The sequence below is a fragment of the Mus pahari genome, chromosome 2 (assembly GCF_900095145.1).
Source record: "Mus pahari chromosome 2, PAHARI_EIJ_v1.1, whole genome shotgun sequence".
Taxonomy (NCBI): Eukaryota; Metazoa; Chordata; class Mammalia; order Rodentia; family Muridae; genus Mus; species Mus pahari.
The window spans coordinates 21,621,005-21,638,744 of NC_034591.1; the positions used below are offsets into that span (position 1 = coordinate 21,621,005).

Consider the following 17,740-nt stretch of genomic DNA (forward strand, 5'->3'; position numbering starts at 1 on the left):
TTGTGCAGGAATAGAAACCCTGACTAAGACAATCACCAAGTCTGCTCTCTGAGTTCCCGGTTGTCTTTTATATGTGAGATAGAAAGGGAGAGGGGTAGAGAGCTCTACATCACTCTGTATGCTGGACTTGGCATAGTTGTGTGGGTTAAAAATGGAGTCCTGTGTCTGGCCCAGGGCTTGGACCAATGGGCAAGGCAGGAGGCAGGAAGTTTGACTGTGCACACCCCAGGCTGCTGCTGGGCAGATGTTGGGCTGTGAGAAGCTGCAGGACCCTGCTCTGAGGGTGAGGAAACACAGTCTGAGGTCCCCACGGGCACTGCAGATACTACTGAATGCCTCAGAAGAGCTGAGAACAGAGTGTGGGCCGAAGAGTAAAGAAGGAGAGGAAAACTCTCCGGCTGGTTACCTCGGGTAGGAGAGTCCTTAACTTGCTAGGGCGGGTGGCTTGGCTCAGTGGAAGCCATGGCTGGGAATGCAGAGAGGCCTCCCACGGGAGGTTAGACACTTGGCTCATTAGAGGAAGACCTGCTCCATTGTTCCAGCACTGTGGATCCTGATGGGAAGAGGCAATCCATGGTTTTAAGGCATATGTCATATAGCCATGGAAGGAAGTATTCCTCTGATTGACAGATGAAGAAGACAAGCCAAGAAGGCCCCCTCATCTTGTCATCCTACAATAGGAAGGTGTGTCCTCAAACCTAGTCTTCTTTGGCTGTCTAGGCCAATTCATGGTCCAGAGAACAATGAGGTTACTTGTGTGGTGGTATTTATGTTTAGCAACACTCAATTGTACTGCTAAAATTAAAAATGGCTCAAAAACTCCCCCAGAAATAAATAAATAAATAAATAAATTTATTTCATGGATTGGCTGAGCAGTGAACCCCAAGAATATGTTTGTCTCCCCAACTCTCTTAACCCCCTACTACCACCTGCTAAGGTTACAGACATGCAGCATCACATCAACCATGCGACACTACACAGCTCTTCACATGAGTTCCAAAGATCCTAACTCAGGCTTCAAGCTTGTGCAGACAGCACTTTACTGACTGAGTCATCTCCCCAGGCCACTCTTTAGAGTCCCCATGCAATAAATTCTGGCTGTCGCAGGGTGGAGAAGATTCTGTTTAATTCCTTGTTTCCCCTGATGTGAATGCACTAAGTGAATGCAGAGTCCTGATGGTTCAGAATACAGAGAGTACTGTTCATGAGGACAGGACAGTCTGTGAGGAAAGGACAGTTTGTGAGGAGAGGACAGTCTGTGAGGAGAGCACAGTCTGTGGGGAGAGTACAGTCTGTGGGGAGAGGACAGTCTGTGAGGAGAGCACAGTCTGTGGGGAGAGCACTGTCTGTGGGGAGAGGACAGTCTGTGAGGAGAGCACAGTCTGTGGGGAGAGGACAGTCTGTGAAGAGAGCACAGTCTGTGAGGAGAGGACAGTCTGTGAGGAGAGCACAGTCTGTGAGGAGAGCACAGTCTGTGAGGGGGCACACTCTGAGGAGAGGACTGTCTGTGGGGAGAGCACAATCTGAGGAGAGGACAGTCTGTGGGGAGAGCACAATCTGAGGAGAGCATTGTAGACAAGGCAAACTCTGGATGTTTTTAACTCTGACACACTCACTGGTGACGGAAAGCATGAGAGAGTACTTTCATAAACTCATTTACTGTCACATGCCCAAGACCCATTTGTCATTATTTTTCCTGTCATACTAAACTGAACCTCAAAGAAAACAGAATTAAGTTATAGCATGATTTTCTTTCTTTCTCTCTCTTTTAATGTGTACTTGCCAGCATGGTGTTTACTGGCTTTGGATATGGGAGTAGTTACTCTCTCATTGCAATGACCAAATATCTGACAAACAGATATTTAAGGAACAGAGTACGTTTTTACTTATTTGCTTGTTTATTTGAGTGTGAGAGTGTATGTATGTGCACATGGAAAACAGAAGAGGTCATTATGCGCCGTGGTATTTCACTTTTCACTTCATTTCTTTGAGTCAGAGTCTCTCAGTAAACCTAAGTGAAGCTGGTGTCCAATAAGCTCAGTGGTCCTCCTGTCTATGGCCTACAGTGCTGGGGATACTGGCTCAGACATGCCTGGCATTCCACACTGGTGCTTGAATCTGAGTTCAGTTCTTCATACTCACACAAAAAGCTCCCTTCTCCACTGAGCCATCTCTCTAGTCCCTGCAAACATTTGTTTTGTCCCACAGTTCGAGGGCACACAGTCCATTGAGGTAGGGAAGGCATGTTGTCAGGAGAAGCCCACCATTGTGACAACGGGACTGTGAGAGAGAATGTTTGCTTACACCTGTATGGATAAGGAGACAGGGACAGGAAGCAAGGCCAAGCTGGAAAGCCCAAGGCCTGACCCTCATGACTTGCTTCTTCTAGGTAGTCTCATTTCCCAAATAGGCCAGATCCTTCCAAACACCATCACAGCTGGGACTCAAATGTTCAAATACAGGTGGAAAACATTTAACGCTAAGTTACAATTCCATACACTAAGTAAGAGCAGGTCCAATGTCTCCTAAACCAGGTAACAGACAAGGGAGCGTTTAAATTTTAAAGAATGTGAAAGAAGAGAGATTCGGTCAGAAAGAGATTTGGGCTGACGCCAGACTCCAGCTCACTCAGCAGCCTCAGGCAATTCCATCATCTCTGTGAACCTCACCATTACCATGGGAGACATCATGTTGTGATGCTTAATTCATGGGCTACTGCCTTTGCATGCCCAGGGTGGACACTAAGCCTGGGGACATAGCTATAAGTGCTGCAGGCCACAGCAGATCATTCAGACAAAGACTACCGCACACAGGCGGCAGGCAGGGCCACTGTCCACGAGCTTGGGAAAAGCAGCTAAGTTCACACATCTTCCATGGTTCATGTGTATACACACTTGGCTTTTGATTGGCAGTGCTGTTTGTGGCGTGTATGGAGACCTTGGGATGAGTCCTGTTCTGTTCAGCTTCAGGATCCCCCATCTTCTGAAAAAACATGAGGGGACATCTCTCACTGGCATCACTAATGGACACAGATTTCATCCTCCTCTCATGTAGGGCAAACCTTTTCTCCACCCGGCAACTTCCTCCTATTTCATAGAGAATGCAAAAAATGACAAATCCCCATGCCAACCAGCCTTCAGAGGCATGCAACCTGTGCAAGTGAAGTGACCTGCAGTGACCAGTATCTGAGCAGATGGCTCATAGATCCAGAGCCACTGTGACTTGTCCTTCCTCTGACTGGGCTCCCATCCACCTCCCAGTCCCAGTGTGCATTCTGCACCTTCTCATTGAGATGGAATTCTGGGTAAATAAGTGACTGCTTCTGAGGATGTGGCCTGGAATGAATTTTGTCCTCCTGTGAGCAGCTGCAGAATATGTGGCATTAACTTCAACAGTGATAGTAGCTATTTATTGGGGAGATCTTCTCCAAGAAAGATTTGTCAGAAACTTTGTAATTTAGCCAGAAGAACCAACCTAGGCAGGACCATGTATCCAGTCAGGACCATCTACACAGGGAGAACCATCTCTGCAGCCCAGATGGACATGGGCTCTTGATACAGTCTCTCTTGTCTACCAGGCAGCTCTAAGACCCTGTTCCTTCTGTGTCTATGCAGCTCCCCGAGCTCAGTCTCAGAGAGCACATGGAAGCCTCTGGCTTGCAGAATTTGCTCCCTGCAGATTCATCCCTGGTTAGGGTGGCTGTGTTCTTTCTTCATTGCTCATCGTGCCCACCATGACTTCTGCCTTGTGACTATTTCTGGGGCTTGGAGGTCCCACTTCCTACTGCCTCTACCAAAGCAAACTGGAAGACAAGGTTAGTTGGAAGGCATGGCTTTCTTCAAGTCTAGGCTTGGAAAAAGAGGGCAGAGACTATGCCCTCACTGAAAAGCATTCCCTATTTTCAAAGGAGAAATAGTCTTGGGGTGGGTTAATGGGATGAGGTTGGAAGAGCCTCCTTTGGGAAAGTTCTTTGAGGGACTTGTAGGGCAAAGCTTGCTGGACTTTTCTTTGGGGTTCTCTTTCAGGCTGCCTCCTGTGTTAACAAACTAATCTTGCAAGCAAAGAACAATGACAGAGGAAGAGGGGTGGGGAGGATTGCGGATGGCTTTGGGTTCAGAGCCCCATGTTGAAGGGAAGATAAGGGAGAAGGATGTGGGTCCCCTGGGGCTTGCTTGGTTTTATGGATCAAGGCCTAGGAAAGGCAAGGCTGCTCTCTCAGAAGGCATGATCCCTTCCTTATGATTTTGTTTTTAATTTCTGTTTATTTCTGGTTTTATTCCTGATTTATTTTATTTCATGACCTACTTCCCAGAGACAGGGGATTAACAGCATTGGCAAAGCCTTGAAGGTCGATTTACATGGAGAGATCTGTGCCCTGGACCTGGAACATGGGGGTGTGACAGAACCCTGGAAGTCTGTGTTACCCTCTGTTTTGTGGGAGAGGTAGACGTTATTAAAATTTATCTGCTGCTAACATCCTATTGGAAGAAAGATAGAAATGTCTTGTATAAACCCCAGGACCTTTGCTCTGCCACCAGCCAGCTGTGTGATGATCTGAGCTCACGAAATCCTTTCCCATCTTCATGGCCTCAGAGCCTGAGGGAGTACCCCCAACACGCCAGCTGCAGAAGGGGCAGAAACAAGGGAAATCTCTGGCTCTATAAGGGTCTTATTTGGGATGAGAGCTAAGAAGGTGAAAGAGACTCATTGCACAAGTCCTAGATGCTGGGATTAGACCCAGACAGAGCCACATACTGTGCACATCTCCAGAGAATAAGACTGAAATGTCCCTATGCTTTCAGTATGCCCACTCTCACCACAGGACCCTGGGTGAATATGGAATCCTGATAGCTGAAATCTGGCCCAAGCTTATTTCTGGAGTCAAGCAGACTAGGAAGTAAGATATGAGACCAAGATACGCATGAAAGGGAAAAAAACCAGAAAGACAAGTGTGTCTAGAATCGGCCAGCCTTGAAGAGACTTCATTCTGCTGCAGCTATATGTCTCCAAAGAAGGAGTAGACACTTGGCTACTGGCTGTGGTTTTCAATGGCTCTCTGATTGTGGGTTAAAATGGTGTCCTTCGTCCACTTGGGGCTACTGGGCAAGGTGGTACACGGGAAGTTTGGACCCCCTCGCCCCCCTACCCCCAGGGATGGGAAAGTTCAATCTGAGATCCCCAGGGAACCTGCTGGGGTTGGCTCCGACTCTTGAGCACCACAGTCACTGCTGGGTGCCGTGGAAGAGCCAGCTCTGGGGTCCCCAGGGCTGCACAGAGGCTGGAACAATAGGTTCTAGCTCTTGGGCACTGCAGATACTCCTGGATGCCACCAAAGAGCTGAGAACAGAATGGGGGACAGTGGGCAGTTTCTGGCCTGGGGCCAAAGGGAAAAGGGCAGGAGAGAGTTCTGCCTGGTTAAACTGGGAGGAGAGTCCTTGGCTTGCTTGGTGGGCAGGTTGGCTTGGTGGAAACCACGTCTGAGAGTGCAGGGAGGCCTCCTGTGGGAAATTACATGAGTGGCTCTTTAGAGGAAGACCTGCTCCTTTGTTCCAGCATGGTAGATCCTGATGAGAGAGGCAGTCCATGGTTTTAAGGCGTTCATTGTAGGAAGGCAGAGAGAGGGAGAGAGTGGGGAAGGAGAAGCCAGCCATGGCCATGTGGCGAGATGGGGGAAGGGATGCAGAGACAGGGGGAGCAAGAGAGCAAGAGAGAGGCAAGCAGGAAGCAGAAGTGAGAGTAAGAGGGAGAGGAGGGGGCAAACAGTCCCTTTTATAGTGGGCCGCCTACCTGGCTGTTGCCAGGTAACTGTGGGGAGGAGCATACCTGGCTGTTGCCAGGTAACTGTGGGGGTGGAGTCCAGACAGAATATCCGGGACTTGGGGCACTGCCCTATGTGCCTGATGGCCATAAAATTATGGAGCTGGGGCCTTGTGTCAGGAACCTGGTGTCTGGGAGCTTGGCAAACTTCCTTCCTTCCCTTGCAAGGTTATCTGCTGGGTCTCCAGGGTTTAAACCTAGCTCAAACAGAAAATATGCTGCCTTTCATGGTTCCACATCAGATGAAGCCCAGAGTTCTCCCTTTTCTCCTCTCTTCTATTTTAATGAAAATACTCCTTATATCTTTCTTGGGTCACTACCCTAGGTTCCCAAACTGAGACCTCCTCCCCAGACCATTTCCCACTCTCTGCAATGATCCCTTTCCAAATGGCCATCCTACCCATGGTATTTCACACTAATACCTTTCAGCTATCTGCAGAGAAGACTCTGGCCCTTCAGAAGTTAAGTGTTCTTGAGCTACACTGACCCTACTTGGAGCAGATCACACACAGTGCTTAAGCCGCTGGTCTTGCAGAGTGTGCCAACCAGAGCCTCCATGTTCTAGGCCACAGCACTGTTGTCTCTTCTCTGCTCGTTCTCCAGGTGGCCCTGTGAGTTGTCACTGGCAAACTTTTGCTTACAGCCACGACAGTGCTACTCAGACAAGTTAGGCTTATTTCCTTGTTTATTCCCCCACCAAACTTAGAGTCCTTCGATGTCAATCTGTACTTTGCATATCTGCATTCATAAATGTCCTAACAATCGCTGGCATGTCATGGGTGTTTAGTATAAGCTTGGAAAGGAGAAAAAAAAGCAATATAGGTAACTAGCTTGCAGTAAGTTCTCTCGTTTGATGACTCTAAATCTGTCTTTTCAGTGGATACATTCAGCTGGAGTCACAAAGTCCCCAGATTCCCTCTGACTCCACATGGAGAGGTCATGGAGATGAGCAAGGCTTGGAAACTCTTACATGTTGATTTGTACAGTGACCTTTGGCCTGTTCATCACACCCAGCTGATATTAAATTGGTAACCAACTTGCATTTGAAAAGGAAGGCCTTCATGACTTGCATGTTCCCCTGAACCCAGGTCGGAGCTGGTTTAATTTGGTCTTTTCCACTCTGTACAACAAAGCTGACATCTGCTCATCTCTGGTTCCAGGAAGCAACTGTAACACTGAAGTCCCCAGAAATGGGCCTGGAGCAGTCACAGGGGACACCCCTTTGTCTCTTCTCCCCCTCCTCTCTCCACTCCATCTGCTTCTTTCCTCCTTTGGTCTGTGATATATGCTCATCACTGCTGATATCTGTTTCTGTCCATCTTGGGCTGCCCTGCTTGTCCCTGCAGCCTTACCCATGTCACTGAACTTGGAAGAAGTCTGCTCTTGGCTTCTCCAAATCTTATTCTTGGGAGGAATGGTAAGGTTTGTCTACTTTCATCTCTTCACTTGAAATGTCTGTCCACAGATCGGCTCAAACACCCCTAAGTCACTCTCATGTCCAAAGGTTGGACTCCAGTCAGAACCAACCAAACAATTATTTTTAGAATTTTTTTACATGTTTACATTCTTTTATGCATTACCTCAGATGATATGAACAGTTTAGAGACAAGGAGACTATCCCACCAGCCAGAGAGACAGCCGTGTAAACAAGTTCATGGGCTCCCTTACTTTGCAGAGGGTCAATAGGAGTCCACACACATCAGAAGCCCACTGCACTTTAGCTGAACAGAGATGAGAGGTCCTGATGGCAGAGGAAGAGGTCGAGGAAGGTGAAATCTGGGCTTAGAAACAATGTTCCTGCCTTCTAGTTACTCAGGCAGCTCTGCTGAGAGGTCCTAAATGCTGGCAGTAGCTGCCTCCGACAACTGTGTCTGTTTCTAGAATATTTATGAATGATAGTAACCACATTGCAGAAAAAAACTGTGATCTTAAAATCTCCACAAAAATAGCATTTACCAGTAGGAGCATCCCTGGTACCCATCATCCCTCATCCTATCAAGATAGTGTAGAGTCAGCTCTGGTTCTTGCTTCCATCCTGCCTCCTTCCCAAGCTGTGCCTCGAGCCTAGCTTAGACTGAATCCTGGACACCCTGCTCCATGACATTCACTTGGACCTGGGTTTGAACTGGCATATCTGACTATGGTCCCCACGCATGCTGGATGCTTTCCCTCCATTTCTGGGAACCCAGGCTGACTCAGTGTAATGGCTTATTATTGGGCCTGATGAAAGGGAAAGTCAGACAGAGGGTAGTAGAGTGTGGGGGTGGTGATTGGAGCTGATCTATAGCAAGTGGTTGAAGGTTCACACAGAGCTTCCAGGAGAAGCTACGCAGTTGGAGCTCTTAGGATGAGGAATTCAGCTTTGGACAGTGTAGAACCATAGGGCTTGGCCAGATACTCTCCCTCTGGCTTGTATAGAATGCAGCAGAGTTTTCCAGTGCCACATACATGTTTACAAGGTCAGACCTCACTAGGAGCCAGGACCACAATATTTCCTGATCCATTCTCTTCATTTTACTTGCCACGACATGTCAGGAGCCATAATGGGACAGGTAATAACTAGCAGGTGATCATCCTTGAAGTGGCCTACCTCGGATTATTATATAATCTATGACAGGTGAGCCCTCATTAAGCAAGGCTGTGAGGGACTCATTTTAGGAAAAATTCCTGCTTTTAGTATGCTTTTCCTTTTATTATTAAACATATTTAATAATCACTAAATAGGAGCATACCCCTTTGGAGCAGACCTGCAGATCCACAAAGATGTACTGTCTTGTAGTGATGCTATATAGACAAATAGATGACTTAAGTCTTAATGATGATCCTATAAGAATTTCTAAAATTATATCTGTGATTATTAAGCTCTTTTATAATGGGACTGCTATTAGGTTCTTTTCTGATAGTCAAAGCTGCAATGAGAACTCTGACAGTCTCCCAAGTGTCACCAGTTAATTGCTCTTAGATCTTAACCAGACTTCCTCCTCCTCAGAACACATTCCAAGAGGTTGTAAAACAATTAACCAAACATCATTAAGAGGGAACTAATGATTTATTATAGGTGTTAGGACAGAAGATAAAATATCGACTGGGTTTATCTATACAAAACTTCACTAATAACTTAGTTATGGTTTTAAACCTTCAGTGAACTTGTGGATCTGAGAGAGGTGATGGACGTTTAGCTAGATAATTACTCCTAATGGATACGCATGTAAACATTCAGTGTTGTAAACTTCTATTTCAATTTATGATTAGATTTTTTGTGTGAATTTGTGATGAACTTTGTAACATGTGATCTTGTATTCTGAAAGATGTATAAGTACTGAGGACAAAGAGATGAGAGAGAATCATCAATAGAGGAGACTTTTTCGCCTTTCCCCACTTAGACTAGAATCTTTTCCCTTTCCCCACTTAGAGAATATTTCCCTTTCTCTGCTTAGGATCTTTCTGTTCTTCCCCTTAGATAGCTTTCACAGGAAACTTTTTACAACTTGGTAATAAACTCTATAATCACTTCTCTAAGTGTCTTCTCTTCCTGTGACTTCCAACTAGCAGGCTGAAAGTTAGAGCCCAGCAGTTCTGCTGAGATAGAACAAAGGCTGCTTTGCTTATTCTCAGCTGTTAGGCTACAGGTATTAATCGCCTAAGCCAGCAGTCTTTTACCCTCAGAAAGAGCAAGAAAGTTTTAAGACTTTTTAGAAGGTATCATCAGCATTTCAGTATAGTTAGAGAACTAGAAAGCCCCGAGACCCTCAGACTTTAAAGCCATCACCAGAGTGACTCTGTGACTCCACTGCTACCCTGGCCGGAGTCAGGAGGCTCCCGAAAGGACAGGCAAGAAGAAAGTCAGACAGCTGCCCATCACCGAGCCACTCCAAGGCTATTCCTTCAGCTGCTTCCTGTGACTGAGTGTGGGATAGCTTCTCCAACAGTGTAGACACCTCTGGGTGGGTCAGTGCAGTGTTTGCTTCCCTTCTGCTGCTTCTGCTTCTCCTTCTGTTCCCTCTCTGTTATTTATAGACTGTGTGCCCTGTGGCCCTTTGAGGGCCTAGGGAACCCACTCCAGCAGGATAAAGGACTGGGGTTCACCAATGAGAGATTTTAGGGCTTCAACACTAGTACACTAGTAGTGCCATTCATGGGTGTTCCGTACTTTCCCTATCTGGCCCTGTGAAGAGGAATTCAAAATGAGGCCTAGAATCCAGGGAGCTGAGCAGTGATGCTGCAGGAAACACAGAAAGCATGGTGGGAAAGAACAGAAAGGAGGTAGTGAACCTCTCGTGGCAGAGGGCAGGCAGGACATCTGATCAGGGCTGAAGGGTGGTAGGAGCTCAGCAGAGGAAGCCTTTGTGTGTGGCACTGGCAGGAACCCTTGGTGGGACGACTTGATTCTTAGGCTTGCCGTGTTGAATGCTTTCATGCTCTAATGCCCTGTTACTTCCATGGGCTTCCAAGTTTAAGTAGTCCATCTGAGCATCATTTATGCCTCAGTTTGTACAAATCTCCAAAGCCAAATCAAATGTGTCTTGCAAAGTAGGACAGTCAGGATTGTGTCAACTGCTCCTTCCCTGGGAACTATCTGCTTCTTAAACAATTTTATGCTAAAAATAAAACATCTCCCATAAATTTGGGGGAAATCCTCCTACACTGAGAACAAAGATTTTTCTCAACACCAGGAGTTCTTATTGCCCAGGGGTCATACAGACGAGCATCAGGCCTACAAAAGCAAGGCATGAGCAAGGCCTCACAGGATGCATCCTGGGGCTTCTTCAGGACATCTTTCTGATAAGTCATTGAGCCCAGCACAGCAGTAGAGACAGCTGAGCGAGCCCTGACATGTGTCCCGCAAGCAGTGAGAGGGCTTGTTCCACAGCTGGCACCAAACCAGAGCTGGCTGAACAGCCCCAGAAATTTTAGCCAGAGCCATTAAAAATCATAAGCAAGACATCTGTCACACTGCTGTTGCCAAGGTCACCCAGCAGTGTGAGGAATCCGAAGAGAATCTCATGACATCCAGCCTGGGACAGGTTTCACGTGCATCCCTGCCTGGGGGTCAGCAGGCCCTAGCTATACACATGCGATAGGAAGCATGAGCTCATTTAGGGACAGCCAGGAAAGACAGAAGAAAATGAATGATCTTAGGGCCTGAGGATTTTGAAACAAGTTTTGTAAGAATCACACCATTATTATCAGGAAGATCCACCCAAAGTCTGGGCATGGACATAAGTGTGAGCTTATTTTAAAGTCCTCTTGCAATATCCTTTCAGGACAGTGGCAGTTGACCTTGGATTAATGGGTAGAGAGTTTGTAGCTGAGAGTAATTTTGAGAACTCATAACCTAAAGCATGTGGGGCCAGCACAGAGAGTGGGAAGTTAGGTAATAGAGATGGATGCACAAGGCCTTCTACTGGTACCTGTGAGCACCCTGCTGATCTACCCATTCCTGCTGTATTTTCTCATGTATATAAACAAGATTAAATCAGCTCATTCTTAGGATTGTTATGAAGTTCAAATTGGGCAGGGCAAATGATAGTAAAGAGAGAGAAACCATAAGGAGGCTTCTAGTTTCTTGTGATTTTTCTCCCCCCACCTTGCTTACATGAAAGGAAGCTGGGATTTGGAGGAGTGGGTCTCAGAGCACACCGGCATCAGTGGTCTAACCAGGACCATCTGCCAGCACATGAGCATCAGTGGTCTAACCCAAGACCCTGCCTTCCTCCCTCTTTCTGTTTCCTTCTTCCTGATCTCAAGAGAGGTTCTGCTCCTGGCTGAAAAGAAGCCAGGGGTGTTTCTTATTCACAACTGTGGGGTGCCAAGGACAGAGCCTATGCTCTTCTTATTGTTCTTAAAATAGAGAAACAATTTGAGAACAGAGCAAACGCAAATCACCTGCATACAACTCCCTCCCCACTCCTGGCTCAAGAGGCCCCAGCCAAACTCTTTTTTTTATTATTATTATTATTAGATATTTTCTTTATTTACATTTCAAATGTTATCCCCTTTCCTAGTTTCCCTTCTGAAAAATCCCCTATCTCCTTCTCCCTGCCCATGCTCCCCAACCCATCTACTCCCATTCCTGGTCCTGGCATTCCGCTATATTGGGGCATAGAGTCTTCAGAGGACCAAGGGCCTCTCCTCCCATTGATGACCCACTAGGCCATCCTCTGCTACATATATATAGCTAGAGACACAAGTTTTGCCATTATGTTTTCTTTGATTGGTGGTATAGTTCCAAGGAGCTCGGGGGTACTGGTTAGTTCGTATTGATGTTCCTCCTATGGGGCTTCAAATCCCTTCAGCTCCCTGGGTACCTTCTCTAGCTCCATCATTGGGGACCTTGTGCTCCATCCAACGGATGACTGTGAGCATCCACTTCTGTATTTGCCAGGCACTGGCAGAGCCTCACAAGAGACAGCTATATCGGGTTCCTGTCATCAGGCTCTTGTTGGCATCTGCCTAGTGACTGGGTTTAGAAGTTGTTTATGGGGTACATCCCAAAGTAGGGGAGTCTCTGGATGGTCACCCCTTCAGGTGACCTAACTTTGTCTCTGTAACTCCTTCCATGGGTATTTTGTTCCCCATTCTAAGAAGGAACGAAGTATCCACACTTTGGTCTTTCTTCTTCTTGAGTTTCATGTGTTTTGCAAATTGTATCTTGGGTATTCTGAGCTTCTGGGCTAATATCCATTTATCAGTGAGTGTATACCATGTGTGTTCTTTTTTGACTGGGTTACCTCACTCAGAATGATATTTTCTAATTCCATCCATTTGCCTAAATTTCATAAATTTATTGTTTTTAATAGCTGAGTAGTACTCCATTGTGAAAATGTACCATATTTTCTGTATCCATTCTTCTGTTGAGGGACATCTGGGTTCTTTCCAGCTTCTGGCTATTATAAATAAGGCTGCTATGAACATAGTGGAGCATGTGTCCTCATTACCTGTTGGAGCATCTTCTGGGTATATGCCCAGGAGAGATATTGCTGGATCTTCCAGTGATACTATGTCCAATTTTCTGAAGAACCACCAAACTGATTTCCAGAGTGGTTGCACCAGCTTGCAATCCCACCAGCAATGGAGGAGTGTTCCTCTTTCTCCACATCTTTGCCAGCATCTCTAGCCAAACTCTTAAGAGAAGATTTTGCATCCTTTAGTCTAGCCAATAATGGTCAAAGCTTGCGCATAAAGAACGAGAGTCTGGCTTGGCTTCTTCTTGGAATTCAGCATGGGCCTCCTCCTTTGAGAGTCTACACTACACATCAGCATGACATACATACTGAAACTGATCTTCCTAGGAAGTAACTTAAAAGGCAGAGAGGTGGCAAAAAGACTCAGTGTTCCTCCTGTTGAGGGTTGAGGTGAGTCCAACAGCTTGGGGTTCAGCCTTATTCTGGCTTCAGTTCCCTGAGAACATCTGTGGTTCAGTATCTGCTGCCAGGCTTCTCAAGGTAAGAGATGGGTAGTAGATACAGGAGAAGGGTGGTCCACTAGCCTGGAGAGAGGGCTTTGAGCATCCTGGTCGCTCAGACCCTCCTCTTCTCAAGGTTGGGCTTATCAGGGATCTCCCTCCTGGGTAGTCTGGGTCCACTTGCTGCTGCTTCCTGTGTCCCTCCCTTGTGATTCTTGCCTGCCCAGATCTCCAAGCTTCAGATGCTGTTTCTGTCCAGAGCACCCATGGTTCTGTACCCAAGCATAAGGAACTGGAGTGATTCCCAGGACAGAATCAAGGTCAAGTCCAAACCAATCTTCCAGCTGTGCAGGGCACAGCTCTGCCATCAGGGCCAGCTGCTCCAGAGAGGATGTCAGCAGAGATAATGGTGAAATGGAGATTGGGAGGCTTAGCCACATCCCATCCCTCTTGATAATGTTTTCAGTATCTGTGGCATATGTGTATTTCTATTAGTATCTTTGAACCCTGGATGACTGCTTCATACTTGCTACCCCATAGTTATCTAGATTTCTCAGGAAACTGTTCATTAAAAAAGAACTTTCTCTGGCAGGTGGTAAAAATCTTTGCAGCTCACTACTGAGACACCCAAATCTCTGCCTCCTGAACCCCTCCTAATGGAGCTTTTGCTGTTTGCATGAGATGCATTCTCAGTGCCCTTGGTTAAGTGAGGCTTGGCTCCTGTCAAGCTCTTGTGCCTGCTTGGTTCCGTGGGGTAGCTGAATGGGAAAAGGTGAGGAGTTGCTGGGATCAGTAGAAGGGTCCAGGTCTACATGGCCATGAACAAACCTTGGCGTGTCTGTGCCAATGACCATTCACATGTCTTGAGGAGAGTGTGGCTAGAGGCCCACAAGTCCATTTGGCAAGGCTGGCTCCAGGGATCTAAGGGCTCCTGGTGGAACCAGGACGAGAAATAAAAGGTCTCTGGCTCTGTACATACAAGTTGGTGAGCACCATGCCAAGTCAGCAGAAAGGGCACTGGGCAGTCTTTCCTATATGTGCTCACTGGCCACTTTGAAAACTATTCCCTACAGACTATAAGGGGGCCTCCTCACAGACACAGGTCCTCACAGGATCACAGTGTGAGATCTCCAAGGAAGGCCTTGGGAGATCCTTCACTTTGGGTTCTCCCTGACAACAAATAGGTTTTAGCAAGGAGCTCTAAGCTGCCTGCTGCCTAGCAAGCTGGAGCAGTCTTGATCAAGGAGCTAACTCTTGTTTGGAGAACTTGGAGCTTATCTTCTGTCCAGGTACTTAGGAAATGCTTTTAAAAGGCCCAGCGAGTAGGATAAGTTCTCATCTTTGGTCTGCACAGCCTTCCTGCCTTGCAGGGCACACATATTCTTCGCTATCTGTTAACATTTCTGAAGGAAGACTTGGAGAAAGTACCTGTCCACATGCGATGACTTAGTTTGGACTTGGTCAGAGGTTCTCTGTCTATATAGTAATCTGCAAAGACCTGGACTCCAGAAGATGAACTTAAGTACAGCATTTCTCCTACAAGGGAGTTGTGATTAATTGAAAAATATCAGCAACATATACCCCATTTCATCTTGCTGTAGCAAAAAACACTCCTGGGATCTACCCCACTAATAGGTTTTTAACTGTGTGGCATGGCATTGTGGACTCCAGACTCAGTGCTATAGCACAGATATTAGAATATATTCATCTTGCAAAAGTGAGTCGTTATGTCTGTTCATTAGCAAGCCCCTCAGCCCTCTCCTCAAGCACTGTGAGTTTCTCTGAGAATATTTTGGAGACCTCCCAGGGATTTAAGGTTTACCCTGAATTGGCATAGCGTAGCCTGCAGTGTCTCACAAGGCAGAATTCCCTGCTTTTTCACCCATAAGACAGTCAAGGTCAAGTGTACAAAGAATCTGGTATCTGGGGAACTGGCACCAGAGAGAATCCCACAGAGTTCTGCAAGATCAACCTGCCGCCACCGATCCTCACTCATGCACTTTTCCACATAATGACTCCTGAGAACTGAGCTCACAGCTGAGGGGATTAAGGAACCTGGGGGCACGGCCTGTCCAGCAGCAGGAAACTGTCTGTCATCTTTCCAATGTCAGCAAATTGTATGTGATGACCATCTTCAATTTAGATGCACCAGACTCTTGTGAGCTCTTCACTGAGAAGTAAAGTGAGAAGAGCCTGAAGGAGTTTCCCATAAGCCCATGGTGCCGAACTTAGCACCCCTGGGGGTCACTTCCCATCCAACTGTGGTCCCTAAGCACAATGGCTAGCTCTCTGCTATGCTGTTGTTCTTGTCTGTAGACAGCAGCTCAGAGCCTCAGAGAGGAGCAATGAATTCTTCCTGAGATAGTATAGACAGTGACTCAGGACTTACCCCGTTCCAGTCAGCTTAGGTTGAAGAGGAAACTCTTGTTGACGGGCTGTGCTGAGACTGCAGTTTGAGGCAGGGGCTGCGGATTTTGTTGGTTGACTAAGATCCTAAGGGGTTGAGGTGTTTCCAGGGTGCAGGCCAAGATGGTCCACTGCATGATACTCTTTCCAGAGGCTTCATCTGTCTTGCTCCTGAGCCCTAAGGATAAGTGTGCCATGGTGACTTCCAGAACCAGGAATGCAACTAGGGTGTGGCAGGCACCCTCCACCCTCACAGAGGCCAGTGGTTATACGACTTATCACCACTTACAGGGTCTGCACCGGCCTTTCAGCGACATTGAATCACTAAGCACCTGGTTAGCGGGGCTCTGATGTTGAGTAGCATAGGTGTTTATACAATTCTCTTAAGTCATAGCCAGCACTGGAGGGTAGCTAACTCAATGCAAACAAACCAGAGCAGACTTCTGAGTGGCAAGCCACAGTGTTCTCTCTTGTCCTTTGGACAAAGCAGTGTTAAGTAAGCCATTGGGTGCCCTATAAAAACGTATTGGAATCAGAACCAACCAAACACTCAGAGCAGCAGAGTCTGGGCTGTGGGAGAGCAGGCAGAATTTGAATTTGCCTGTCAATGATCCATTGTTGTTCTTGTAAGATGACTGGACTCTGGACTTCCAGAAGGGGCTGGATTCCAGGACAGTGTCTCTGTAACTCCTGCTTAGTGGAATCTTAACTACAAAATCAGATCAATGCTACCCAGGCCCCAGGACACAACTCCTAACGTAATTAGTGGCTATTAGTGACATTATCAGGTAGCCAGGTTCTTTCCTGTAAGTGGCTACCTGTAACCAGGGGCAATGAGGCTGGAAAGAGAAGCAGACATGAGGGGCTGAGGAGATGTCCACAGAGGGAGAGCACAGAGCAGAGCTGTGGATGAGGGGAAGCCTCTGCCATTGCCTAACTTGGAGGCTCTCTGCTGGGTCAGGGTTCATCCCTACCTGAAACCCCTTGGTTAACCCTGATTTTCTAAGAGTTCCGGTGCAACATTCACCCAGCTGTGTCTAGTAGACACAGGAAGCAAGAGTTCCCGGTTGGTAGAAGCCCCTACTGGATCCAACATGGAGGCCCAGGCCTCAGGAATTCCTGGGGCACTGTGTGCTGCCTGGCTTTCTCTTGAGGGTCAGATGCAGCAGGGAGCCTGTGACCTCTAAGGGCAGCACACAGGTTGCATTCTTCTTGATTCTGGTTGATTTTCACTTGATATAGATTTATCCACTCTAAAGGTGAAATCGAAGTTTTCTGACTTGTAAAGAAAGACCGAGGCAAACCGGAAGGGAGATCCGTCTCTCATCACCCCTAACCTCCTGCATTTTTGTAGCCAGGGATAGTGGAAAAGACTGTATCCTTCTTGACCCCCCCTGACCAGGTGGGAGCCATAGGACTAGTACCGCTGCTGCAGGCAACTAGCTCAGCAATGGGGGCGCCCGGTGACCTGGATTCATGCCGGTTTCCTGATGGATACAGTGACAAGGCTGCTGGTGCTTGGGCGAGCTTGTAGCGTCCACAGGCCTCAACCCCTCCGCGGCCCCCGCCCCAGCCCCAGCCAGGCTGAGCACAGCCGGAGCATGCGCCTTTGCGCGGCAGCGGACAGGAGGCGGTGGGGAAGCAGCACGCATCACTCGGGCCCCTGCCTGCACCCAGCCGCCAGTTGCCGGTTGCTAAGCAGTTATTGTTTCTGTGGCGATTGCAGAGGCTGTGGCTAATTGGAGAAGCCCCACTGAGCAGCAACGTCTTCTGCCGAGCCTGCCTTTGCTCTTTGCATTTAAAGAGCAAACTAGGCTGCTCTCCCCAGCTCCCTCCCCCCACCGCCCCCCAAAAACCTGGTGATTTTTGGAAGTATGGACTAGAATCGCTCTCCTCCCCACCCTACCATTCCGATCCTGGTGCCTCCAAAGTCACAGTCAAACCCTTTCTGTCTCTGGAGTGGCGAGTGCCCGAACAGACCATGACCACAGCCAAGGAGCCCAGCGCCTCAGGAAAATCTGTACAGCAGCAGGATCAGGTAAGGAAGGCTGCTGGTGTGTGTGTGTGTGTGTGTGTGTGTGTGTGTGTGTGTGTGTGTGTGTGTGTGTGTGA

At 47.5% G+C, this 17,740-nt stretch overlaps 1 protein-coding gene across 4 annotated transcripts in view; it reads left to right on the forward strand.

The window, feature by feature from the left end:
* Window positions 1–17,740, forward strand: part of Dpp6 (dipeptidyl peptidase like 6) — a 900,820-nt gene that overhangs the window by 427,558 nt on the left and 455,522 nt on the right. The window contains exon 1 of one of the 4 annotated variants that reach the window (XM_021188270.2): window positions 17,239–17,666. The exons of the other annotated variants lie outside the window; for them this stretch is intronic. Coding sequence (XP_021043929.1) covers window positions 17,610–17,666 — 57 coding nt within the window. The 5' untranslated portion in view covers window positions 17,239–17,609. Of the gene's footprint in view, window positions 1–17,238; window positions 17,667–17,740 lie in introns of those variants that run through there. 4 annotated transcript variants of the gene reach the window in all.